Raw genomic sequence first — 27,722 nt, 5'->3', positions numbered from 1 at the left:
TTCCAAAAACAAATTCACTCATTAATTAATCACACAAAGAAATGAGCCCAAAACAACATTCATAAAAAGCTGCTTTTTATTCAGCTGGTGCAACACAATAATAAGACACCAATGCCTGCATTCATACATAAGTATAACGCCATGATTGTGGTGCTCCTTGTCTCCATTTAATATGTTAAAAACAAATGTGACACAGGAACATATGTGTAATCTAAGTTTATATGATGGATCAAGCTGCGTTGGTTTCAACAGTGAAAGCTCTCAAAGCTCAACAGTGGACTTCAGTTTTATGATACAAGACGTATTAGATGAAACGTATTAGAAACTGATTAATTCATAAGAAAAGCTTACAGTGATTGTATCAAGTGTAATTAGACTAAAGCAGTCATTATTTTAATTGTAAACCTCTATGCCTAAAGTATTTGGAGCTTTCATTGCATTGTATGCACCACTGACACCAGATGAGTCTTTATCAAATAGAAAATTCACACAGTGCTTAGTTCAAGCAGACAATACATGGATCTAAATCGTGTTCGCCATCTAACAATTAAAGGTTGCTGGCAAAAACAGTTCATACAGGCAGTTATCTTCAGACAGTAATGACTACAGTAACATATAGGTGATAAACAGGAATGACAGTAGACTATGATCAATGGCATGATCGTGGAACAGCTTGAAAGAAAAACCTGAAGGAGATGTGATGTGGTCAGTTAGTAGCCCAAGGATGTGCAAACTGTGCCCAAAAGATTCGGACGCCCATAACAAGAACCTGAGAAAGTTAGAGAGTGTGTCTGTGTGTGTGCTAGCAGCACTACCTGTTAAGAAAACGTAAACCAGTGTTAAAATGTTACTGTTCTGCAAGAACTACTACATACAAAAATACAACTCTGCATAACTTGCTTTTTTTCCTTGCTTGTAAAAACTGAACTGTAAAATAAAGCAAAAACTGTACACAAAATATTTGTGCATTATTTTCATGATAAAAACCCCTGTAAAGTTCTTAGTCACTCTCAATCCAAAGTAGATGAAATTCAACAAGCACCCACAGAACCCACCCAACATTTTCAATAGACAAAAATATTCTTGCCATACAACATTCCACTGACCTTCGCTACTCTACGTCTATCCATGTTTACGACATATCTATGGGCTGACGATGCACGTATCAAAAGTTTTCTATCATTACAGCTTGTACTTAGCACTACATACTGTACAGTACCAATGCCTATCCTTTATACATTCCTTACACTGTCAAACTATTCTTACACAAATTCTATTATCATCTAGAGTTGGTGTAATTGGTGTAAGAATATTATATGCCCCAGCATCTTTAAAAAAAATATCAAGAAACAACTTGATGAAAACAAGCATATAAGACTTGTCAATAAAATTAAAATTAAATACAGAATATTGGTGGCAATACTATGCCAAATGTTTTCATGTTGAGTAGTGCTGGTGGGACTTTCTCCACCTATTGCAAGCCTGTGCATTGCTGTATCATTCGAATAGTAAATAATAATTGTATTTCATAATGATAAAAGCCCATGATGGCAGACTAAAAGCAACTCAGACCAAATGAGTGGCAGGAACTTTTCTATAAGGTTCTTTCATCATTGTCTCAGCACCGATATCAGCCCATTATGATGAGTCCCTTGAAGAGCGCAGAAACCATTAGAATCCCGCTACTGGTCTGCAGTTACTCAGGACATCCTCAAGGTGGCAGTGATATAATACATACATAATTGGAATGATAAGTCACGACATGGCAGTGAGTGGTTGGCTTGTGATGCCCAATAATGTTTCAATAGGTAGGTGTGTACATGAGTGTGCTTATGTCAGTGGTCGTGCACACACCAAATGTTGTGTACATGTCTGCTCGCAGCACACACCCACAATTAAGCATAAACGCAGGTGAGATCCACGCTGTCCACACAGGCTCCTGTATGGTCTGGTCCCCCAGGTGAAGAGGACTCTTGCAAAGCTGAACACTGGTCATAAAGAGGGCCTCTGCTTCATGGCCACTACAGGCCTCCCATCCACCACTACCAGTCAGTCTGAGATGCAAGTCTCTTTGCATTGTTAACACAGTCGATCATCAACATTTAACAACCTAAAAGCAGCAATTACAATCCATCATTTCATGGAAGGAGGATAGCTTTGTGCATTGTTCAGGGGGTGAGAGCGTTGGTGTCATCTTTCGTGACACTATCGTTACCCTCGTTTTTTCTGAGTACTTTCCCAGAGCGTTGTACATTGACTATAAAAAGTATTTGCACCCTTGGTCTTTTTCATGTTTTGCTTTTGAGTTTATATACAACATGGAATCACAGTTGATTAAGCTTTTTTGACACTGATTATCAGAAAAAAGTCTCCTTAATGTCAAACAGAAAACAGGTCTCTACGAATGGATTTCCCCCCCTCTTAACTACAACATAATTTATCACTAGTGCAGCCAGAAGTTGAATAATAGTCAGTGATGGCGATCCCCTGTGTGTAATCAAGATGTGATTTTTAGTTGAATGCAGCTCCTGCGGGGCCCAGCAGTCGACATCAACTACACTATGAAAACAGAAACACCAAACCAATCTATAACAGGGTTATCAAAAAGGACAAATCAGTGGAAGGATACCAGTAAACCGTGAAGGAAGCGAGTAGGGAGCACAGTAAAGTCAGTCCTTAACAACAACAATATGGTACAAGAATTTCAGGCAGAACTTAAAGCTGCTGTTCAGTCACGCTCGCCATGCACCTTGACAAATCTAAAGCCCTTTTACAAACAATAAAAATGGCTCTATTCAAATGTGTAGCACCGATACAAATCAAACCACCTACACTTGCTGTAAGTGTTGCCAAAGGCACCTCTACTAAATACTGACATGAGAGGGTGAAAGCTTTTGAAATCATTATTTTGTGTTCTATATTTGTACTTAAATTTAATCCATTTCTACAGATTAGTTTTCATTTTGACATTTAAGATTTATCTGTTGATCAGTGTCAAAAAATGTTAATTAACACACATTGATTTACCGCTGTAAAAACAATAAAACATGAAGCAGACTGTGAAGCAATGAGCTGAATGCTTTTTATAGACACTGTATGGGATTATTAGGGGTGAAGGAGGACTGTCAAGCAGTCCTCTCCTCCATAGTGGGCTTGTTGCTGGGGATGGGCTGGGCTGCATACACACTTCTACTGTGGCTGTCCACACTTTGAAAATAGGGGTGACTCAGCGCAGCGAAGGCCGATATCCTCCTGGAGGGGTTGAAGGCGAGGAATTGCTGCAGAGAGGAAAGAGATAGCGAAGCATAAATGACCCAAAGAGAAGAACCAGCATAATGATTTAATGGATGTATGGTTTTATATCAAGACTTTTTGAGAAACACTGAGAAGAGCTATCCACCATTAAGAGGGCCCGTCCTTGCTCGTCCATGTCCGGAACCAAGTCTTCTATTGGCTTAGGGGGCCGTGGGGTGAAGGCACTCTGTGGTAGGGCCACCTCCTGGGGCCAGTCCTCTGGTGAAGGCACCCCAACAACACTGTGGGATGATAATGATCATCAGTGCCACTCCAATTCAGATCTTTGCTAAAACTGTTAAAAGGTTTGTGAAGCAACTGACAGTTTTCCTGCGTGCCTGTTGGTAAGCTTTGGAGGGATGCAAAATGGTGCTAATAATATTCACCCTAGCACAGCAGTATAACTTTTTCTTTGTTGTGTGAACACCTGGTCTTATATTTAGGCCAAATACAGCATTATAGATTCAGTTAAGGAAAAATGAAAAGTATCCACACACTTTTAGTTACCGAAATTTTAGTGGACTGACTTTTGAGTGATTTTTATGGACAGTACAATAAAGTTTTGGGAAGCTTAAATCCAGGTTGGGCATTCACACTCAAGAAACAAACAAGACCTCAAAAGCTACAACAGGAAACAGAGCTAATAATACTTACTCAAAAATCTTTCCCAGCTGATCAACATCTGAGTTTCCTCGAAATAGTGGTCTAGAAAAGAGAAAATTTACACAAGTCAATGTCTATAAACAGTATATTGTGCTGTAAAAACTCTTAATGAATAAAGGGTAAAATGCATTTTGGTTAAAAGTGCAAAGCATAAATTCTAATATGGGTGTTAATGCTCACTATCCCACGGTCCACTGTGGACGAACAGCCTTAAAGATATAAGCTTTTGGCTCAAGGCAAAGAGGAATGTGTGACTCTGATGTGAACGTTTGAAGTGGCCACACACTCACAGCTCCATCTCATGTAGTCAGGATTGTGAAGCAGTGTTGGTAGTACCACTGAAGAGGGGAGGGAGGGAGGGATGAAAGGAGGGAGGAGAGCGACAGCAGGACTGCTGGTGGTTCCTGTGGCTTTGGGCCGTCTTTGGATGCCCGTGGGCGGCCATGCCTGCGCTGGCACCCGCACAAATTCCAGTAGTCATCATCAGCACAAGCCTGCCGGCCGCCGCACGGGACAGAAAAAGCCTATTTATCCCTCGTGTGTGTGTGTGTGTGTGTGTGTGTGTGTGTGTGTGTGTGTGTGTGTGTGTGTGTGTGTCTGCTTTTGCTCTCTCTCTGTGAATGTGTGTAGGAAAGTGGGAGGGAGAGGCGTGTGAAAGAAGTTGGATTATTCTAACAGAGAAAGAGGTATGGGAACTAGACCTTCCTGCTGAAGTTCCTCAGAGAAAATGAGGAGGTGGTGTTGTCAAAGAGGAGACTTTCTTTGAACAGCAAAGGTGCCATGACATTTAGGCTAAATAACAAAACTTTTTCAAGTAATCTTCCCAATATTCTCACTTTCAAAATGACAGTATGAAATGCACTGAGGTCTAGAAGGAGACAGAAAAGTCTTAAGCTTTCTCTTTGTTATATTCTATTTGTTTGAGATGATCAGCCACCAGCAGATGTCAATGTAATGCAGGATACTGACACATAGGTGTGCTTGTACGCCTGTGTATATGCATTCTGTATCCAGGCCTCAGTACAGTTCAAGTGCACCCCACTTAACTGGAGTCAACACAGACTGGCTAGCCACCATGTGTTCCCTGTGTTTTGCCACTTGCAGGAAGCTTTGCATAGCTGAACACCCACACTTTCCTACAGACTCAGGCACCGGGATATTAGTCACACAGGGGTAATTTTGCACATTTTTACAGTGACAGCAAACTCTCTATCACATGCTTCAGTTCGGAAGGGGAATTGTAATACAGAGTTTGTTTCGCTTATTCAGAAATAGTATCCATGACTAATGGATGTCCCAGTGTTTTATTTTTTTTTACTCTTGCACCACTGCTTTAAACGTCTGACATTTAAACAGGACCACACCACATATGCAGGTCTTTTGGGGTAAAGCACTGTGCTGAGGTTTGAAAGCCATTTAAGATCAGACCAAACCAGTTCTGAGTGTTGCAAAGGAAGAAAAAAAAATTCACCTACAGCAAAGTCATCGTGCCAAAACAAGTAGGGCTGATAATTCCAAGAGGTCCATTTTTAAACCTGGAGTGGTTTGGTTTGCTGGAGGGGGATAACTGGATTCACATAGAGCTGGCCACTGGCATGCACACACAATCAACAGTTGAGTGCAAACGCACATTTGTGCGCACGCACGCACGCACGCACACACACAGGCGTACAAATGCACACACGCGTGCACAAAGGGGATTGTTTCCCACTCAGAGATTTGCACGTGCACATACGTGTGTGTGTACATATGCACAAACATGCACAGACGGATGGCAGCAAAAGGAGGATTGAGACTGGGTTGGGATAGGCAGCTGAGTCACGCTTCCTTTAGTGCCAGCACGGCTCTGTCCCACATTCCACTGAGACAACCTCTGGAATGTGTGTGTGTGTGTGTGTGTGTGTGTGTGTGCGCGCATGTTTGCACGTGAGAGCGTCAATCTGTTGGGGTGGGAAATGGACAGAGAGAAAGAAATGGAGTGTGTGTTTGAGTGTGGTTTCTTCATGTGTTTAAACCTGAGTCAGTGTGAACTGGGTGGACATGTAAGTCTGTGCTGAGTTTAGATGTATTGCAAAAATGAACGTAAGTGTACGCAACACACATGCACGCAGCTGTGCGTTGTTGTGGATTTATCAATTGAGCGCCAAACTGTGAGAAAGTCAACAAGGATGTGGGGCTTTTCCCGGACCATTAACACAAGACGTTCAGCTTTTTTGATTGGGGGAATGTCAACAAGCAGGCGCTCTCTCTCCCCCATTCACTCAAATCATGACTCACCCCGACACTATCCCAGTCATGCAGATGCAGACTTGTATGATATTTGCTCAGATTCCTTTGACAACAAGCTCCCAACTATTCTCATTACAGTACATAGTCATTAAAAGAGTTTTTTTTTTTTTTTTTTACAATGGCATGTTTGACGATGAAAGTGGAGAAGAAGGTGCTTGGGGGGGAAAACCTTTGAAGTTTCGTGAGTCATAAGAAAATTTTTTTGAGGTTAGATGTGTACTTTTCTGATCTGCAACATCAGGTGATAAGCTGGTGGGGCTCCGGCATGGGGCTGAGACTTACACTCACTTAACACTTACTAGCTGTGAAAAAATCTACAGATTGCTTATTTTGTCTGGCCAGCTTTCCAAAATCAAGGGCTAATCAATTTAAAATAATTTAAATTAAAGCAGCAAGTACTCTCATTTAAGAAGGAACACACAAATATTGGACTATTTATGAATTATCAAAATTATTAGCAATTCATTTTCTGCCGATAGATGATTCGACTGATTGTTCAGATGAGATTTCTAAGATGAAGTAGTCATTCATTTCCAGAAAAGGCAGTCACTGTAGATACCACTTATTCTGAAAGGCAATTAAACCACCAGTGAGCTCTTATCTGGTTTGTTGTGCTTGAGCTGTCAACAATTATATTCTCCACTTCAACAAAACTGCAAACCAATAAACAGCGTTTCCCATCTTCTCTTGTTCTGCACTCTCCCTCGATCACCCTTTCTTGTGCTTTCTTTCACTGCTTCGCCCAGGTGCCCTTTAATCTGTAGCAGGTGGCCTTTTAAAAAGCCATCTTAATCACCTGCACAGAGAGAGAGAGAGAGAGAGAGAGAGAGAGAGAGAGAGAGAGAGAGAGAGAGAGTGTGTTCTCTTTATGGCCATATCTGCCTTGTTTCCACCTTAAGGCAAGGTTGGACAGGTGCCAGACTGACACATATACACACACCAAAGCTTTTTACAGCTTATTGTGCCAGGGTGAGAGAAGAGGTACCTTAACCCAGATAACAGACAAACACACGCACGACACTTGGAGACACACACACACACGCGTGCGTGCGTGCGCGCACACGCACACACACACACACACACACACACACACACAACTATCAGGAAAGGTAGGATTGCAGCAGATTCAGATTGTGCCTGCTCTTAAAGAGACACTACATAAAAGAAGGACAGAGCTCCTCTTCACACGTTACAAACATGTCACTGTTGGTTTATGTCAGTTCCTTATTATCACTAAAATTTTCACTTTAAGTGACACCGATTCTGTTTAAACACTAGAAAAGGTAACACAGCCATGAAATACACTTTGTATCAGTTAACATATGTTGTATGAGGTCTGAATTGCATTATGTGTGAAAATGTACCCAACTGCCACTGACCTCAAGACTTCACTGAAGTATTATGTGCAAACGTGACTGTGAATACATTAACTAGCAGCCTATACTCCAACTTTACCTGTTCTTTAAACACATGAGAGTCAGACTCGCAACTGCAAATCTAAATTAAACTGATTGTTTCAGCATATAAAACAAATCAAATATATCTTTTCAAACCTAGCTCCATAAACATCCATGGCAAAAGTTGGAATGTTGTCTCAGGCTTAAATCATATCCTGGCATCTTTAAATCCATGACTGGGCTGATAAACTAATGATTATTGTCATTATTAGTTAAGGGTTGTGTGTATAAAATGTCAGAATACAATGAGAAATGCCAATCACAGTTTCTTGAGGCCACAAAATTACTTGTTTTGTTCAGCCAACAGTTGATGTTCACAACTGAGAAGCTGGAGTCAGACAGTGACCTAAACAACTAAAATATCTAAATCGTTACCAATTCATTGTTTGTCGATCAACAGATTCATTAATCAAGTAACTCTCTGAATCCAATCCAAAGAAACAGATTAAGAAATGGTATATAGGAGTATTAGGCAATGGGCAACAAAGACTGAGTGAAACCATCTGTAATACTCTTCACACTCTGACGCCACTTTATCATCAAATTCTGATTGACCTACGTGGGAGATACCATAATGTCAAACACTGCGTGTGGTAAATGAGAGCTCAAGTGTTTTCTTTACATAACTGAGTCACATATAACAGTAATGAATTATCAAAGATCTTGTTCTCAAAGTAAGAAACTAATCTTATAAAAAGTAGCCCCTGTCTCTCAACCTCCCTTCTGTTGGCCCATCTTAATGTATCGTATTTGAAAACACTTCAAGTATAGATCTCCTCTGAAATATGCTTATGTGTCACCATTTTTACAGCAGACTGTTTCATATGCCCCAAAACTACTTTAAAAGGAGAGAGTGGGAAGGACACAACAACATCAGATAGTTTCCAGTGGAACATGTTTTGTCTGGATATCACACCAAATACCCCCAAGTTACCAAAGAAGTGAATGTGGAAAACATTTTGTGCAAGTTTTCTGGCCAACAACAAAAGTATTTTTTTTAGTCGACAAAATAACCTTGAGACTCAAACAGAGCAGAACGGCTTAAACACATCACCCGTCTGTATACCACACAACTGCACAATCTCTTCACCCCGTGTCACCCTGTACCCAACAGAGACTACACATGCCCACTGAGGCCCACATGCAAAGCGGGCGCATGTTGGGGTGTGAGGACGGTTGGGGAAGGAAGCACAATTTAGAGGCAGGGCTGCTCCTCCTGGCACTGAGCCCTACCTCAGAGAGACTGTTCTTATCTACTCCAAAGCACACCACTACGAGTTGGCTAGACACCAGTAATTTGTTGATTACAAGAAACATTTCTAAACAGACTATGGCTCATAAATATTAACATTAGTTTCAGGCTATGATGACACAATTTGTCCATATGCCCTGGAAAAGTCTTTTTTTCCTTGCATAAGCTGGCAGTTGAACTTTTTTTTTTTTTTAGAAAAATGGTCCGTTATTAGCCTGGCTCTCCAGTGTGTGAAGTTCGTTAGACCACAAACTGACAAATACCTATACCAAGAAGCAGAATCTAGACTTGCATGCTGCAACCACAGCAGAAAGTCTGTCATTACTGTAATGGTTTGATAAGCCAACCGAAATGTGATTCCTCAATGCTCACAACGCATCTGACAGGTGTCATTTGAGGAAAACACGACAAGTAACACCCAAATAACTGATTCTGTAACGACGGCTGTGGTTTTTTCCGTGAAAATATAACATATAGAATATAAGCTAAGATAAAAAGTGAATGCAAAGGAATAGAAAAGTCTTCTCTATGGAATTCTTTTGTTACCAACTTTGTCTTGGACCCCAGTTTGCATCTCAAATATGGATACCATTGAGAAGAAACACCAGGTCAATAAAATTTATCAAACACAGATCTGGGACATCTCTTCTAAATAATTTGTATCAGTATTCATGTAAACAGTAAAACCACTTCATGGAGAGACAAGATGGCAGATGGCCTTCAGTGATAATCGCTCCATATGGAGAACTAGTCACAAGGAAATGAGCATGTGAATGTGTGTATACAGTGTGTACACATCCCTGTAAGGTCACTGATCATAATCTGTTGTTTTAACAGTAAATGTGGTAAACCCATCAGCAAAGGAGGCACACTGCCTGACTGATGACTCCATGTAATACAGCCATTTTCCACTGCATGATATCTACTCTACTCTTTTGGTTTTCCATCAGGCAAAAGCTGTGGACAGTACCTGATACATGGTACTTTTTTTGTATCACCTCCACCGTGGTTCGAAGCTAGCTGGGGTGGTACCAAAAGATGACGTGAAGACACTGCAGACTACCGATTTGGCCAGAGAAAATCGTCACTATGTGAGATGGGACAATCTAAACAAACCCGCCATTTTGCTATACCCACAAAACTACACTGTGGTCAATTGAGGAGGTACTCTCTGTTTGGTACCCCTTCGATATCCTCCATTCTGCACGTGGGTCACGTTGAAGACGCTTCGAGCAACGTCTTCATAGTAATGATGCTGCATTTAGCGGGATACGGTGTGCAGTGAGGAGAGAAGTACCTGGTCCCCAAAGTGAGTAGAGTTGAGTAGAGTACAATTCATGCACAAAGCAGAGTAAGTTCACTGTGGCTGATAAAGAGTGAGCTTGTATGCAGTGAGGACATTGTGCTGATGCAGGTCAGTGAGTGTGTGAAACTGTTTCCATGTTAAAATGGTACATGCTAATCTTTTAATAAGTCAGTTGTCAGTTGCGGAGGTGTAAATGTTTAGTGTGATTTCATTGTGAAAGCGGAACAGTGGGTGAATGAAGGGATAATTTGAAAATAATGATATGTGAATAGTGGTAGCTTGGTTCCAGGCCTCTAAATCGCTGACCACATCTCCAAACTTTTCAGCCCCCCCCCCGCCCGAGTTGCCCGAATTGGTCTGGTGTTGTGCTAATTGAGGGATGCTTCTAAAGTTCCCCACAGCTTTCTCTACGATGATCCCTCCCTTTTCCAGAAATGCACCGATAAGCCTACACAGGTGTAAAACAGTGCGCCAGTGAACTTTTCAGTCTGAGAAATGACATCGACATTTCAGTCAAAACAACTCAGGTTGGCTCCGTGCTCTCTGCAGCTCTCACCTTCTCCTGAACATCTCAGCGAAGATGCAGCCGACACTCCACAGGTCCACTGGTGTAGCGTAACTGGACTGAAGCAGCACTTCTGGGGCTCTGTACCACAGTGTCACCACCTTGAACAAACACACACACACACAGCAGAAATCCATAAAGACGCTTATTGTCAAAATTTACATACACAGACACAAACACAAATTACCTCCAGTTTTTTCCCATGTAGTTTTACCTGCCAGCAGCGCTAGGTAAATGTCACTGTCTAGGGGGCTCATACACACACCCGCACACACACACACACACACACACACACACACACACACACACACACACAGAGGGTTAATGCTTCTCTGCCCCCATCTTAGGCTTACGTAAGACATGAAATCATATCTGGCAGGACATGTCTCCCTACTCCCGTTTTGGTGTACCCACATCACACAGTCTTTCCACAGCAATCCACCAGGGACACACAATACTGTACCTACACATACAGTATACGCGCGTCTACGTGGTGTGCAACCCATTACATTAATGAACAATATACTGGATTAAACCTGGCAGATGTCATGTCTACATGAAGAGGTAATGGGGTTGACTTTAACTGATATCAACAACCCCACCCTACCACTTCTTCCTGCCAAAATAGAAAAAAAAAACAAAACAAAAAAAAAACTACCCAACACTTCCTGTCTTGTGTCAAACAACCACCTGAGGTATAATGGCAGCCATTTTGTGCCACTTCACTCTAAGCATGGTTTCCACATTTGTCCCTGTAACTCTATGGGGAGCTCTGAATGTGTGTGCGTGCGTGCATGTGTGCATGTGTGTGTGTGAGAGAATATGTGTAGCCATAGCCTGCAGGAAAGCAGCAGTATTGTTAACAGCTACAGTAGGGAAAGCCTCCAGACAAAACTCAGTGACCCCTAGTAAGAGAGTGGACTGGTTCCAGGTGCTTTCCTAAACTCCAGATTTTTCCAACAGCTTTTGGCTGCAGTCCCCCCTTCAGGCACTGCAGAGTGCTTATCGGGATCTTAGAGTCGGAGGCGAATGTTTGTAAGCAAAAAGAGAGCAGTGTCACCTAGATATCTTTATTAGCTGGCTTGGACTCACTGCAGGGGTATGAGGAAATGATACCCTGATTAGATGTTATCCACATGCTCGTATGGGTAATATGAGAGCAATGATCTTCAGAGGATGTAGATGGCCAAATATGAACTAATAAAGAGTGAAGCAGGTCCTTGCTTATGTGCTCAAGTGCCTCCTGAGCTGGAGTCAGCACACGCATAACTTTAAGGTTCTGACTTTTGGAGAGGATTTCTTTCACTAGGGGAGGTCGGATGATGTATTACATGTGTTGATCAGTAATTTTAATCCTGCCAGGAAAACACGTGATTTTTCTCCCTGTATTTCAATAAGCGCACTTGTTGGTCTTTGCCTAATTTAATTCCCGTTATGTTTTAGCTATGTTTGTGGTATGACTCTATCTATGGCAAAGTCAGCCAGGTGGTCCACCGCTTGGTTCCATACTGAAATAACTCAACAAGTATTACATTTGTTGCTAAAAAAATTGGACAGATATTCATGATCCCCAGAGGATGAATCCTGCTGACTTTGATTATCCTCAGATTTTTCTTCCAGCGCCACAGACAGGCTGAGATTTGTGGTTCAGTGGACAACTTGTGGATGGATTGCCATGTAATTTCCCACAGACATTCACAGACTCTAGCGCCATCATCAAGCCAAAATTTCAACATGTCCAAAAACTTTGATTTATAATCAAATACCTGCAAAACTAATGACATTCCCATCAGCTTCAACTGTACTTTGTGGTTGGTGCCAAGTAACCAATGTTAACATGCTAAACTAAGACGGGGCAACTGGTAAGCATTGGCGTGTTAGCTTTGTCACCATAAGCATGATTGCACACTGATGTTACCATTTATCTAGTCATCATCTACTGTCATCAACTATCATCTAGTCAAGTTTTAGGGCAATATCTTATTACCCACCTAGGAATTCAACGCAAAATAGGCATTTTTCATAATCGTAGCATAAATGGAAGTTATATATATCTGAGCAAAACCTGCAATCTGACCAAACAGTACCCCAAGCTGGAATTCTAAAGCAAGGCACAGTCAACACTGATACTGATAAGAGGAATAAAAAGTTCAGTCACATTTCTTTCTTCTAAACTGAATGACGCTATTAATAGAGCCGGGGGCTGCATTTTGCAGATGTGTGACACTTTCTCATCTCCTGCTTCCTGCTTCAGTGGAAATAGGGAGGAAGTTGAGGCTAGTTGGCTGAGATGTGTCGGCTCAGCCACGTGACCAGAAATGAGATATACACTGAGAATGAACAGACTGACTGTTAAGGTCACTGAGGATTTTTAGAACAGCGAAACCTCAAAGAAAAAACATGAATGGAAGTTGTACAGCTGCCCATATAGTCAGGCCACCGAATGTCATTGATGTTTTTTTTTTTTTTAACAATTCAACACTGCATTGCTTTCATTTTTGCAGGAATTTCTTTTTCTGACTTTCAATGATTTTAACTGCAAGTTCTTTGCAAGTGCTCCACTTAATATCTAGCCAGGGCACATCACATCTCAATTTCCCCTTTACCATTCAAGACTTGGCTTTGCTAAAAGCATCAAACATTCAAATGCAAGTCGTTTTAAAATGGGGATGGATGCATAAGTGACAATATGACCCAATCAGCACCTTCCTGTACCTCTTGCAGCTGCAGGCTCAAATACATGTGACTTAAGTCTACTACATGGAGTTTGTAGCCCTGCAGAGCCAAAAGTCAGGGCTCTGGTGAACCCACGCTCACATCAAGCCTTCTAGGAAGAACCACAGATCTAGAGCTCAGGGTATATCCGCCTCAGTGCAACACAGAGTTATTCGAAAACCTGGCCACAACTGCAGATTAAGGCATATATATCACACATGCATGCACTCACAGACACACCGGAAGATAGATGCGTTAAGGTTAATTGCAATCTGTAAATACACCCGACTACTTACACTGTCGCATACTGTTTCAGTAGTTTTGGTTTTGCAGTGAAGCTTCAGCAAGGTGGTCTTTCACTCCATCCTGCATTAAAAAGGAACCTGTCGTAATTGTTTCTGTTTCTGTCAGTGAATACCATGAAAAGACCAAAACCAACAATGCATTAATTCATTAAGTCTCTCAAAATTTTGACTTCATTACTCTGTAACCTCAGCCCATTTGCCCCTACTGATTATTTTTTAAAGGGTGACAAATATATAATCTTTCCTAAACTTTTGGGTACAGTAGGTTATTTAGTGCATGTGGTTCGAGACTGTTTTCAGTTGCAGACTAAAATACACTGTTTACACTAGTTAGTATTTACAGTACCAGGATGATGTATGTGGCACTGACTCAACATAAGCTACTCATCATAATAAAAGATGCCGACACACAGTGCAATAGTGTGGCTCATGTATTACTTTTAATAAGCTATATCAGGCTTTGCCTACGCAGGCAATACCTTTTAGTATGACCAAAATGTTCTTGATTTTTGTCTTTTCAAGAGATTTGCTGAGAAAATAAAAATCACTTTACTTTTTAAACTGAATAAGTATCCCGCTATTCTTTGATTTACCTAATGCCTAATATTCTCAAATCATTAACTGCCTGCCGCCTCAAATGGCTCATCTCAAACCTCAGATTTAAAGCTTCAGGGTGCTCATTTTCATTTCCAAACAAACAGTCTACTGTCAGCACTGCTTTCCACTCAGCAATCCTCCTCACCCTTTTCTTCCTACCTCCTCCCTCTCTCCTACAATCTCTTGTTCCTTCTCTAGTCTCTTACTCTGTCTGTTTCTCTAAGCCCCTGAGTCTGTAAAACACATATGTCTGAGACACAGTTAAGTCTACATGTAACAGATGGAGAGCCTGTAATGTCCATGAATGCACTTTGATCATACACATAGTTTCACACTCTCCACAAATACTAAAGGCTCAAGTCTGTTATACTGAATATCTCAAAACTATTACCCAGACAAAAGAACATGCTTTGAGTCATGGCCTAAACACACAACTTAATAACCGTTTACAAGGAGATGATAACACATCGTCAGTTGTAAAAAAGAAAAAGGACATGCTCCAATTGCAATGTTGCTTTTTTCTGTCCTTTCCGTTCCTCTTCTTCCAACCACGTTTGCATTCCTTCTTCTTTGGCCTCTCTTTCTCACCCCTCTCATTCTCTGTTCTGCTTCACATATCCCTTCATTACCCTCTCCTGCTCTCCCTCCCCTGTCTGGGCTGCATGAAAACAGATACAGACTCATACACAGAGTATGTTGGACAGTCAAGACACAGAGACAGTGAGTCAGCCTTAAAACTGTGCAACACAGTGTTTCGCCCTTAGGTCAGCTGCTTTGCATTTTCAATCCGTCTCTCTGCCTATCCAACCCCCCCCCACATACACACACACAACCCCTCCCTCATGGTAACAGAAAAGCTGGAGGTAGTCAGATAAAGCAGAGGGAGCGAAGAGAGAGAGTTAGACTGAGAGACAGAGAGAGTGTGAGAGGCTGACTCCAGATTAAAGGACAACATTCTGGGAATTCCTTTCTGCTGAGAGCATCCTCCCCCTCACCACCACCACCACCACCACCACCATCCTCCCCACTGGTGCTCTCTCCTCCCCGCTCCGCTTTTGGGGAGGAAATGGCTTCTCCTGCCCCAGAGGACCTCCAGACCTCCTGGGCTGGACCTCCAAGCCCGTCTGACATGCAACATCCGGACCTGTGCCACCAGTGCACTGCGCATGCACAGCGGAGGAGTATGACAATGGAGTGCATGCATGTGAGCACGGGGGCGTTTGGTTTGTGTTATGTGTGAGCACTTGCACGTGACTGTGAGAGCACCTGCTTTTGCCTGGACCAATGCACTTGGATGCCAAATGCTTTTGTGTTTGAGTGTCTGCAAATGTATGCAAGTTATCTGAAGCATGTGTTTGATGTTAAATGGATAACGTTTTTCATTTTTGTAGATGTTGTAATCATTCCTATTCCTAATTTGAAAACTTACTAACCAAACTGCTTAACCCTGAGAACGCAGCAGCATCTCACGAGGGCAGCTTCTGTTTCTTACCCCGAGGTTTCTTCATCAGGTCAAGAAAAGGAAGCCGCAACTTACTCATGCAAGTCTTAAACAACCTCGATAGCCAAACAAAGTGTCCAGTTTCAAGACTAACTTTGTTCAACTTCGACCTGCTGTACATTTCAGGTGCGCATACTTTCAAGTTCCCCTCCAAATTAAATGGGTTAGATAATATGGTTAAAGGGATTGGTTGACATTTTGGGAAATACTCTTATTTGTTTTCTTGCAGAGAGATAAAGAAGAGGATTGATATCGTTCCCATGTCTGTCCATTGAATATGAAACAACAGCAAGGAGTTAACCTACCTAGGTAGCTAGCTCTGTCCAAAGGTATTAACATTTGCCTACCAGCATCTAAAAGCTCAATAATTGTATATGTTCTTCGTTTAAAACAGTAAAACAAGAACTTTTCAAACTTTGTACGGAGATAAACTGGCTGTTCCCCCTGCTTTGACTGAAAGCTAAGCTAATTGCTTGGTGGTCTAGCTACATATTTAAAGACATGAGTGGTATTCATTATCCGTAGTAAAGCAAATAAACATATTTTCCAAAGTTTTAAACTATTCCTTTCTGACCCCTTTTATTTCTTGACTGATCAGATTTTGTTCTGGTCATGTCGCCATGTTCCTGGATCTCATCAATGACTCTCATGAGTACAAACCTTTAATAACCTAAAGAAATTATAAATACTATAGAAATAAGAACTATATTGTAATAAACCAGAATTAGTTTTCAAATCATGGACTTGTTAAGAGCCACATTCATTCATCCCTCACCTCTATCTTCTTCTTTTTTTTTTTTTTTTTTTTTTTTTTTTTTTTTTTTTTTAAATCAACTCTCGCCACCACTGTCATGACACAAGCGTTGTGTCACACTCCATATGGATCTTTACAGTGACCTGATCCCATGAGGATGACTGAGGCCGGGGCTAAGGGCTGCAGCACCGGAGGCACTGGGGCTGATGGAGCTTGGCCAGGGGCCCGTGTTTACATTCTCTCTCACTGAGGAAGCTCAGGATGAAAGAGCACCACTGCACACACAGACACATACCATCTACACACACATGCACACTCGTAGACAAATCCTTCGGATGCAGAAGAGGCTATATATAACTGTTGTTGATTGAATCAATAAGAGAATGATTGGAAGTTTAAACTTTCGGCAGTTACTGACTAAAAAGGAATAAACATGCAGTGCAGTTCATTCTCAATGGCTCGAGTGTTTCATACTTTGAGTGTTAAGATAGAATTTGATTACATTCCTGAAAGCAATCCACCTCAAATTAAAGCCTTCCTAAGTGAATCTCAAAGGAAAAGCGATAAAGGCTACACATTGTATAGGAAGGCCACATATGGGAGAAGCAGCGGATGTTATAATAATAATAATATGAGCAAAACTATGCGCTCAGAGAGAACAGTGGAGCTGAGGCTATGATGTTGTGTCTCCAGAGAGGCCCCATTCGAAGCTCCAACAGTCAGCCATGTTGTAAACACCATTATTTCACTCCTCCCTCACTTTCCCTCTTTTGTTCTGCATAAAGGACAATTTACAGTCGCAACAATACTGCTGTACTGGGCCAAGAAAGGACATAAGGAAGGAGAGAAAGAGGGAAGATTTAAGAGAGAGATGGGGTGGGGGGAGAGGTAGATTGAGACAGAGGGAGGGCGGGAGAGACAGAGTTACAGCGCCAGACAGAAAAGTGCAAGAGCAGCACACAAACTGTATACAGTGAAACAGAAAAAAGGGGCACCACAACTGTTGCCAAAGTATGCACAGCGTACAGGAATGCAGCATGGGGCCCTCGGCGAGCGAAACAAAGACAGCACAGTCAGTGGCTCTCTCTCTCCAGTGCTACCACATCCGCACATCATTAGCTGGAAAATTCCTGATATATGCTGTAATTTTTTCTCTTTTTTTCCCCCTCCTCTCCCTTTTGCCATTGCTGGTACAGACAAGGCTTTAATATCCAGATGCCGGTGTGTGTGTGTGCGCGTGTGTGTATATGTGTATACACATGCACCATGCGCACACCAATCAGTACCCCCTTTTCCCAACTAGGAAGGTTGCCAAGAGACCGTCGACAATTAATACGGTGAACTGTAGAGGAGAGAGAGAGAGAGAGAGAGAGAGAGAGAGAGAGAGAGAGAGAGAGAGAGAGAGAGAGAGTGTGTGTGTGTGTGTGTGTGTGTGTAGGGGGACACACTGGAGAACTGCACAGTGCATGTGAGGGTGTGTATTTGTGTGCATGTGTACAAACACTCATAACAATGCGATTGTCTGCGCTTGAATGTGTGTATGTACAGTATATCCCTGTTCATTTATGTGTGTGTGTGGTTGAGTGAGTGTACCGTGTGTGTTTGCTTATGTCAAATTGGGGCCAGCCCCTTTGCTCCAGCCGGCTGCAGTCAAAGCATAGAGGATGACTTTTCCTTTTTTTCCCATGCGGAGCCGTTTGAGGAGATATCTAAACATTCCCAGAGAGTGCTGCACGTGCTCTCCTGCGTGCAGTGCAGTGCAAGGGTTCCCCCCCTCCCCCTCCCTCTCCCCACTGCTGCCTGCCTGCCTGCTTTTTGGTCGGTCCAGAGTAGAAACACATTGTCTGGCAAAGGAACAGATTCACAGACATGACTGTCCAGTTCGTCCTTTGTCATCACTGAGAAATTTCAGTTTCATCATTCTTCGTTTCTGAACCTGCATGTATGATATACTCTGTGATATACTCTGGAGCCCAGAGACATCATGCTTTGAAGCGAGGTTTTCTTCAAATCATTGTCTGAAAGCTCCACTTAAAATAGCAAGTGTCAAAGGAGTGAAAACCCATTATCAACGAGCAACAATGTTTGCCTGAAAGACGTTGTATCTGCAGTATCATCACCATCGCATATGATTATCATAACGTGCCACAAGTGAAAGCACACCAATCTTCCCTCTCCCCTAACCCACACCCACAGATTTAACTGATGTTCAGTCAAAGAAGGGCCCAGAAATGGGAAACACCTTCACAGTGAAAATACAAATCCAGACTGAATAGAGTCTGACTGCTCTTGAAAGCTTTGTATTGTAAAAGCCCGTCTGCTGTTCGAGCGCGGGCAGGAAATCTGGTTTCAATTTGTTTAATGTCGTCTGAGATATGGGTGTCTTATTCTGGTAAACGTAGTGGGAGGCCTATAAGTAGAGGGAACTAGGGGAAGAATTGGGAAAATACCTTTGATCAGGTAACAATTTCACTCCTCTGCATGTCACCAACAACATTGACTGGAAACTCTGACAGTGACTGTACAGATTGTCTCAGAAGATACTATTTCAAAAAAAAAAAAAAAACAACTAATGATAAGACTGATAATATTTGGTTCATTGGGTTATGTATACAAAAAAGTAGAAGCAATTATTTCACTGAACAAGACTTAAAAGAGCAGGCTTGAAGAGTCGTAAAATTCCCTTTGGCTATCACGTAACTCAACCACCAGACTAAGAGATAAGCTCAGAGGCAAGACGAAAGACATTTAAAAATAAAGTCATAAATTTAATATCATACAAATATTTATGAACTAATTTATTTATTAACTAATAAAGTTATCCTGCTGTCTCCTGTAAATTAGGGCAACCCTTCAGTTTATTTTGGTTTCAAACCAGAAAAACACAACAAGAAGTGCCAACATTAAAGTCTGGTGGCATTCCCCCTGAGTTTTCCAAATCCAATTTGACAGGCAAAGACATGCGCATGACATGCATGAGAGTGGAAACTAATGGGTTTCATGGGACCATCCAGTCAGCCTTGTATTATAATGGTTGCCAAAGTTTGGACGGTGACAATAGAAAGACCACCACGGTCAGGTTCCTGCAGGTTATCTTTTGTATGTTTTTAAAAGAACACCTGACCTAACCTCTACTCCTCTGTCCCCTCCAGATCAAGGACCATATTCAGTCCTTCTAAATGGAGCTAAAAGCTCCTCACTAAGACACCCTTCTTAAGAGCTATTCACAAAGCTGCTGAGAACAAGTTTTACTGAGGAACTGAGAGAACTCTTACACTACAAGAATAGGTGGGGTTGACCTCAATCAAGTTCATTATTTGTATTTAAACAAGTTATATTTTTCCAATACAGTGATGTGAAAAGGTGCAATGCCAGAGGCAGCTGAATGATTCTAGGTTTATGGACTCATACATTTAAATTCTCACAAATTTAAGAGCCAGTAGTTACTCTTAGACTAAATACTTAGGAGTCCTAAAGTTAGGACTGACCCACCTAACTGAGGCTTTCCACACTCGGCCAGTTAGAAGCTATTTTTAGCCTTAGGATGTTTTCATTTTAATGTTCCTCCACTTTGATTTAGACAAGTCCACATCAGATGATGGGAGGCTTCCTTCTAACTTCAAATATTTATCAGGATCTTTGATCAAACTCGCGCAATGTTAATAAGTCATGTTTTAACACTCCAGTACACAAAGGAATTTCTGCAACACTGCGGACTCTTCGTTGTTGTATTTTGTATAAAAATTTGCGGTACCTTTTTATTCCGAATTCAAACAACATCAAAAGAAATGGTTTTCCCTAAAGTGCTTTAGCAGAAATCGGATCTCAGAGGGATGGACTGAGAAAAGATCCCTCTCCACTTTTTTCTGGTATGTCAGATTAACCCATCAGTTTTTCCCATCTGCCTGTCACTCATGGCAGCACAATGAGGCTGTAGCCAGACTGGGGTCATTAAAAAACCATCAACAAAGCAACAGACCCCTAGGGACTGCCAGGGGCAGCCTAATCTGGACCCCTGTACCAACCCAATGGGTGGTCCCCTCTCTCTCTCTCTCTCTCTCTCTCTCTCTCTCTCTCTCTCTCTCTCAACATAGTAGGTGAGTGATGGCGATGGGACCATCAGTGACACACAACCATGCATGTTCAAATGCACCCAGAATCCACACGTTTTTTTTTTTTATACACACACCCAGATCGCATTTTTTGTCAATGACTTATTAACAAGCCAACACGTTGCTTGGTGAGAAAAGCAAATTCATCACAAAAAGAGAAGTTCAACAATGCTGGTAAATCATCAGCAGAAAGAACAAGAGTGCTACTTTCAGTTAGAGACATTGGAAAGAAAAAGAGGAGTGAGGGACTGTTTTTGACGACTTTATGCAAATGTTCACTTCAGCTATCTTGTCATTCTAGAAGTGCTAAATGAATCAAATTGAAAGTGAGAGAGAAGTGTCTTGTTCGCTTAAGCAACAGCAGTTCTCCAAAGCCCATCTGTCTGCCAGTAACGGTGGCATTAGGTGACTAAATAAGTAACTGCTGGTCTGTTGGGCAAAGGGGAAGATCCTCTTAAACAGTGTGTGTATTTGTGTACATGTGTGCTGCAAAACAGTGTAGATTATCTGCTTTTATTAGCAGCAGGAAACACTGAATGGATGAATGGAGACTGTGTGTGTGCATGTGTGTGTGTGTGTGTGTGTGTGTGTGTGTGTGCGTGCGCATGTGTTTATGTATATGTGTGTGTGTGTGTGTTGGACTGATAGGGGGATTCCAGACACAGGAACATTCATCTGGAACCGAAGATCCCGTGCTCACGTTGCAGCGCTCCGCTGCTGCGCATGCATGCAGTAACGCACGCATACTCTTTCTCTTTCACATGCGCACACACACGCACACATGCACACACACACACAACTTCCATCTCATTTTTGTGGCCCAATCTCTATAACCGAGGAAGGAAATAAGTGTGTGAGTTTGTGTGCAAACAGATTCACATGTTAAGTGCCTCTGTGTGTGCGAGTAGTTTCGGGGGCTTGATATATGTCACTCAAAACTAAAGGTGAATTCCCCTTAAGTATTCATCCCTCGACAAAATGTAGTACCTAGTCATAAATAAAGTCTAAAATCTACTCACAGAACAAAACCTCCTGTGAAACCACACTTGTACTGAATATTTTGTAATTATATATAAATTTTAGGGTTAGGTATGACTTCCTCTGAGAGTCAGCTGTGTATTATCGGAATGATAAATTATAGACATTAACCGAGAAAATACTTATCTTAATCATAGAAATTACCCCTGATAATGATATTGAGAAATTAGTGGTTGGGGCCTGGACTACAATCACACATTACTCAAAGAGAAAAAAGTCAGTGCCACAACTGACAACAATCTCTCCTGACATTTAAAACAGATATTTATCAGTACTTTCTTATAAATGATATCTGATAATAGTGACAATCACTTTATCAGTAACCGCATCTTCACAACATCAGTGATCAAAAATCTAAATAAATTCCAATTAAAATTTGTATTCATTACTGGTTCTACTGAACAAACGTTACGTTTTCCTCTGATGTGTTGCTTGGCTTGGCTTCCTGAGATCTAAAACTCATCTATTGTTCATATAATGACTGAATAATGAATAATAAGCATAATATAGGTATAATAAATATAAATTAAGAATACATTTTTGAAAATAGCCCATTATAGCTACTTTTATCTGTGCGCCAAGAAATATAAACATGTCAAAGGCTGAATGAGCTACCTTAGTGAAAAGCTGTTATATTGCAAAAAGCTAAGATGAAGCCATGGAACAAAATGTTGTAGTTCACTTATGTTTAATTAGTACAATAAAGAAATCTGAAGTAAATAACATGGCTTCTTTTTGTGTGTGGTAGGGTGTCGAGGGTTTCATTGCTGCTGGATTTCATGTTGTCACCAGCACCTGAGTTGCTGTATGCAGAGTAATAGGTTTTTAACTTGACTCTCAATGAACCAGATTTACCATGACTTAAACTGCTTTATGTTATGGTTTTCAAAAAATTGCGCATTTGCCATCTTTAAGAAATCCGTCACAGAGCACAAGTCTTTATGTAGTGAGACACACACAGTATATATGTCATTTCCAGTTGATACGAAAGGAGGAGCACCTGCTGGTGTCCAGCAGCCCGGCTGCTCATCTCTTGTTGAGCAGTGGCAACAGCATGGACGCGTGTGCCAGTCTATTCTGATGCTGAGAGAAGAATAAGTGTTTGCGTTCTTTCCCACAGGATGTTTATATTTACTGTAGCTGGGCAGATGCTGCACAGCTGGATGAGAGACTATGTTCTCCTGAGTGTTGCTAACTTGGAGCCATCAGCTCCAACCGCTGATCGGAACTCCCATGTTATTCTGATGCCTCATCTGCTGATTGAGTAACATTAACCTATTTACACTGTTGTATTTATATTGTATTGGGCTGCTTATTGGGTAACTTTAGAAAGTAGGTCAATCACTCCTGGCTAACACCAAGTATTTAATATTTGTCTCTTACACTCCTCATGCTATTTACACTTTTGTCAGTTTGATTACACCTCTGTCTTGTCTAGTATCACACTCAGACAAAGTGAAACAAACCAAAAGCACGAATTATTCATCAAAAACAAATGCACCTGATAGGTTGGGACTGGTCAGGTTGATTGGCGAAGGAGTTAAAAGGCATACATGCATGTGTCTGTGTGAATGTGGAACAGATAACAAAACCCTCTCTTGGCAAATAAAGGCTTTTTAAAAAAAAAAAAGGTATGGAGCTACTGAGCTGGCTACCTTAATCTTAAAGGTCTCATCTCTCCTTATTTCAAGCTCTTCCAAAGACTCCTTTCAGTCTCTCTCTATATTATCTGGTCATCAGAGCCCAGAGCTCAACAGTTGAACATCAAAGCACCGACACTGGGAAGGGAGGGGTGTCTGTCTCTCCTCGTCTGTTCCATCCCTGTCTGCGACAACCACTGAGGGATTCCTGAGACAGGCCGCGGGGGCCCTTGGCTCTCACTTTACACAGAGAAACCCTATCATTTGGCCCAGTGCTGCAGAGCTACCCGCTGATGCCCTGTAAGTGCCCGCTACATCACATTAGACCCTTTTCATTTAATTCTCTGGAGATGGGAGGGTTCAAGGCGGTGTGTTTCTGTGTGTGTGTGTGTGTGTCTCGATTAAGAAGTCATGATGAGAATGATGCTGTCAGTGTTGTAGTACTGTAAAAAGCTGAAAAGCAGACACAATGCGCACACCAGAGTACACTTTCTAGGTCAGTTAGACTTGAATAAAAGAAAGAGGCAACCCATTGGTAATCGAATCAAAAATCAAAGTGTGCTTACAGTGGTTATTTGAAAAAGTATCTAGATTACTCAATTATATGTTGCCTCCTGTCTGTTGAAAAAAAGCTCAAAAACTTATATGAGTATGTTACAGCAAAATGATATTCCAGCAAGAGATATGCCGGTTATGCTGACAAAGAGATTTGGAATCTGACACTTAAATAGCTGACAAGCATGAAGGAGAGTATTTAATATTCACCAAAGTAGACAGGTGCAGAAGAACTCCACTCGTACCAGGTCAAAAACTTCACATAACGTCATCACCCTCCATTTATTTGATCATGTAATATTCCCCTGTCCAAGTCTTTTTGTGTCTGTGACCCAGTTAAAACATCCTGCGACCCACTTTTGGTTCATCTTTTGTGAAACCATGGGCTCGCAGTATTTGGGAGTGTTTGTTTTGAGAACTCTGTTGCAAGAAACTATTGAATGAGTCCCACTGTGTTCAGATGTACGAACAACATAACTCACCACGGAGGTGAGCGCCATCTGGAAGCTGTAGATGCGGGCTAGGCCAAAGTCGGCCAGTTTGATCTGTCCTCCGCTGGTGACCAGGATGTTCTGGGGCTTTAGGTCACGGTGGACCACGCGGTGTGAATGCAGGAAGTCCAGCCCCTGGAGCAGCTGGTACATCATATCCTGTATGATAACAAGGCGGAAGGAAGAGACAAGGAGAGAGAGACAGTGGACAAGGACACCAAATTATTACAGTGAAGTGAAAATGAGGATGATTTAAGTTTGAAGATATTAAGGTCAAGGTTGAAGGTCATGATAAGATGACAGTAATGAGCAAACGGCACAGACCAGATGGTTTCAGTTTGATCAGATTTTTCATATGGTGGCTCTGAATGATTAAAATTGACCTGATGAATTTAATTTCCTACAAAGTTCTGCCTTAATTGTCCTTACAAAATGTCGAAGACAGATGGTTTCATGACCTTGCACCTCTACAGCAACATTTGAATTTGAATTAATTCCTCAGCTAAACCAGGCAACAAAAGGCCTGAATGGGACCTGTAGGAGAAGTTAAGTAGAATGGCTGAAACATTGGGGTAGGGAGGGAGTTAACCAGACGAGGCCTGTGTCTTTTCTTGTTGACTGTGGCAGATGTTTGATAACTGACACACATGCACACACACACACACAAATGGTAGAGGCAGAGAGAGGCCCCGCTCTGTACAAGCATGGATCTCTGTTTCTCAGCAGCTGTCCTGCTTGAGTTAATTGGCGTTGGCTCTCTTTTTATGCCCAAAAGCTGACCTCAGAAATGGCCATAGGCACTGCATCCATGAAAGACTAACAAAAGTAAACTGGTGCGAACAGGAATGAACTATGTCGAAACCAGCTTAGACTTGTTCTTTTCAAACCGAATTTCTCTCAAACAGGTCCTGCACCTGTAAACAAATAACAAGTTATTACAAGGAATTGTGGTGAGGTGGTTTTGGCAGAGCTATGACAGACTGTTTGATCAAATAACATCTAGGGACTATTTCAGGTGAAGACCTAATAACATACAAAAATGATTTAAAAACGTTAAATCTCAACAATCATTTAGTCTCTTTGAAAACCAACCGTGTTAAAGGGAACAATGCGGAGATGAAAGAGAAAAGAGATGTTAGTGAAGTGAAATACTGTGATGCTGGGTGTGCTGCACCCTTGACCATACACCCCCCTCCAAAATACACACACACTCTCTTCTATACACACACACATGCCCCCTACACACACCCCCAAAACCCTCCGCCAAGACCTCACAAGTGAAATGGACCTGAGCCCGCAGCTCTATTCACTTGCCGACCAGCTGGTGAGTGAGTCAAAGGGGTCTGCACACTCAAGCAGAAAACATTAGCAAACGGCGCGGGGCTGGCTGCTGTGCTGGCCATAGTGGAGGAGACGGGCGCCCCCCCCCCCCCCCACAGCACTGTAGAGATGGGGACTGATGTGTGTGCGCGCATGTATACACACACACAAACTGAATGTCCCCCTGGGGTTGTGTTAATGTAACATGTGCATCTAAATGTGTGTGTGTGTGTGTGTGTGTGTAGTATGCACATGTGTGGGTGACCTCTGACCAAGGGCAGGCAGGATGCATAAACAGACCTTCCTTTCTACATCTCCATCCAGCCATGACCTAGCGAGTGGGGCAGCAGACAGACAGGGCCATAGGACAGAGGCAGGCAGTTGGTTATTTTGTGTGTGTGTGTATTGAGGGTGGCTGACACAATAGCATGCCCCCCCCCCCCCCCCCCCCCCCATCAGTTCCTCTCTGCTTTAAATAGCCATTTCACCGTGCTTCCTTTCAGAAGCATTTCCTAGTAAACACTAATTATCTCAGAAGTGTGACTCTTGGACAAACACACAAACAATCTTGGCCCCTTGGCCTGAGTGCCATCTTCTCTGCTGTATCAATTACCCTCACAGCGGAGAACCGCAAAATATGTCAACTATTTTAAACAGCATAACTTGCAGCACAGCCTGTGGGAAATCAAACATTTGGAAATTAAAATAGTCAAATACTGCCTCAAAGTTTAAGATCACATGTGACACAGACTGCAAAAGTGATCCACCTCACACAAAAACAACACAAAGCTGACTCCAGCAGCAAAGAAACTCACAAGAGTTGCTCAACACACAACTGTCTTCAACTGGCAACACCTCAACCAAAAAACCCCACAAACAACTTGGCCAGGAGGAAACAAAAATCACACAAAAAGGCAACAGATCTGACCCTGAAAAAACAGGAGGACCAAGAAAAAAAGTAGTCAGCCCTCTGCAAGATGCAGTCAAAACATGGCTTTCTGAGTGCGCCTCCCTTTCTAATGCAAATGTACCAGAGGCAGCCATATTGTTTATTGTAGCTAGGCACAATATGGGACATCTGCCGGTTAGCGTTAGTGTAATTCCCTCCCCATGCTTCATTAACCTCCCCCTTTATGGGCCCACAGAATGGAGTTGTGGAAGCTTGGACGATGGCGACAGAGAAGGGTGGGTGAGACCCAAGCGCTGGCCCGGCTGAGGAGCACTGAGGCTGGGGCAGCCTGGCTGCTTGATGTCCTTCCAGCTCATTTGATTCCTGGAGGAGGGCCTCTTTCATCAATGACCATGTGGTGGGTCTTGAGTCTGAGTAAGGCTGAGTGGGTGGTGGAGGGTGGGGGACTGAAGTGGACAGGCTGGGCCAGGGTGGGGTGTCTGGTGCTGGGGGTAGATAGGTTTTGAGGAAAAGTATGCCTGTTCTTTTTGGTTTAGGGTCTTTGGCCGAGGATGAATGTTTTACCTTGGTTTAGGGCATTCAAGGATAACACTGAGGAGTTACGCATTTAATCAGATGGCTAGAGGGATTGTTGGACATAATCTGGTGTCATCTGGTATACCCAGGGGCAGATGAAGTTATTGAGGAGGGGGGCACACTGGGGGTTACTGTGCAATATCCACTGTCCTAGAAATAACAGGGGATGGTGCCTGGGTCATCTTGTCACTCCTTCATTGTCCTTTTGTCCCCTCAAGGCTCCGGCTGTATGGATGTTAGGAGAAAGCAAAGGAAGGAGGTGTGCCTTAAGGGGTCAGTATGCTTTAAACAAAGTCCTTGTTGGACAGCGTCGGAAAACTCCTCTCCCAAACTTTTCCAACGTCAGAATTGCGCCGGTGTGTGAGGGTGGGGGGTTGGGGGG

General features: G+C 42.3%; 1 protein-coding gene across 2 annotated transcripts in view; it reads right to left on the bottom strand.

Annotated features, from left to right (window-relative positions):
* Positions 1-58: 58 nt before the first annotated feature.
* cdk6 (cyclin dependent kinase 6) overlaps positions 59-27,722 on the bottom strand; it is a 34,872-nt gene continuing 7,208 nt past the window's right edge. For both annotated transcript variants that reach the window (XM_023408838.2, XM_023408839.2), the window contains 5 exons: positions 24,526-24,693; positions 10,818-10,927; positions 3,949-3,999; positions 3,401-3,536; positions 59-3,278 (listed from right to left, as the gene is read on the bottom strand). In XM_023408838.2, the coding sequence (XP_023264606.1) occupies positions 3,126-3,278; positions 3,401-3,536; positions 3,949-3,999; positions 10,818-10,927; positions 24,526-24,693 (618 nt within the window). In that variant the 3' untranslated portion in view covers positions 59-3,125. The remainder of the gene's footprint in view (positions 3,279-3,400; positions 3,537-3,948; positions 4,000-10,817; positions 10,928-24,525; positions 24,694-27,722) is intronic.

Source organism: Seriola lalandi, unplaced genomic scaffold, assembly GCF_002814215.2.
Source record: "Seriola lalandi dorsalis isolate HSWRI2012SDOR001 ecotype SW California unplaced genomic scaffold, Sedor1 jcf7180002054374, whole genome shotgun sequence".
NCBI lineage: Eukaryota > Metazoa > Chordata > Actinopteri > Carangiformes > Carangidae > Seriola > Seriola lalandi.
This window is presented reverse-complemented; position numbering and strand designations above follow the sequence as displayed.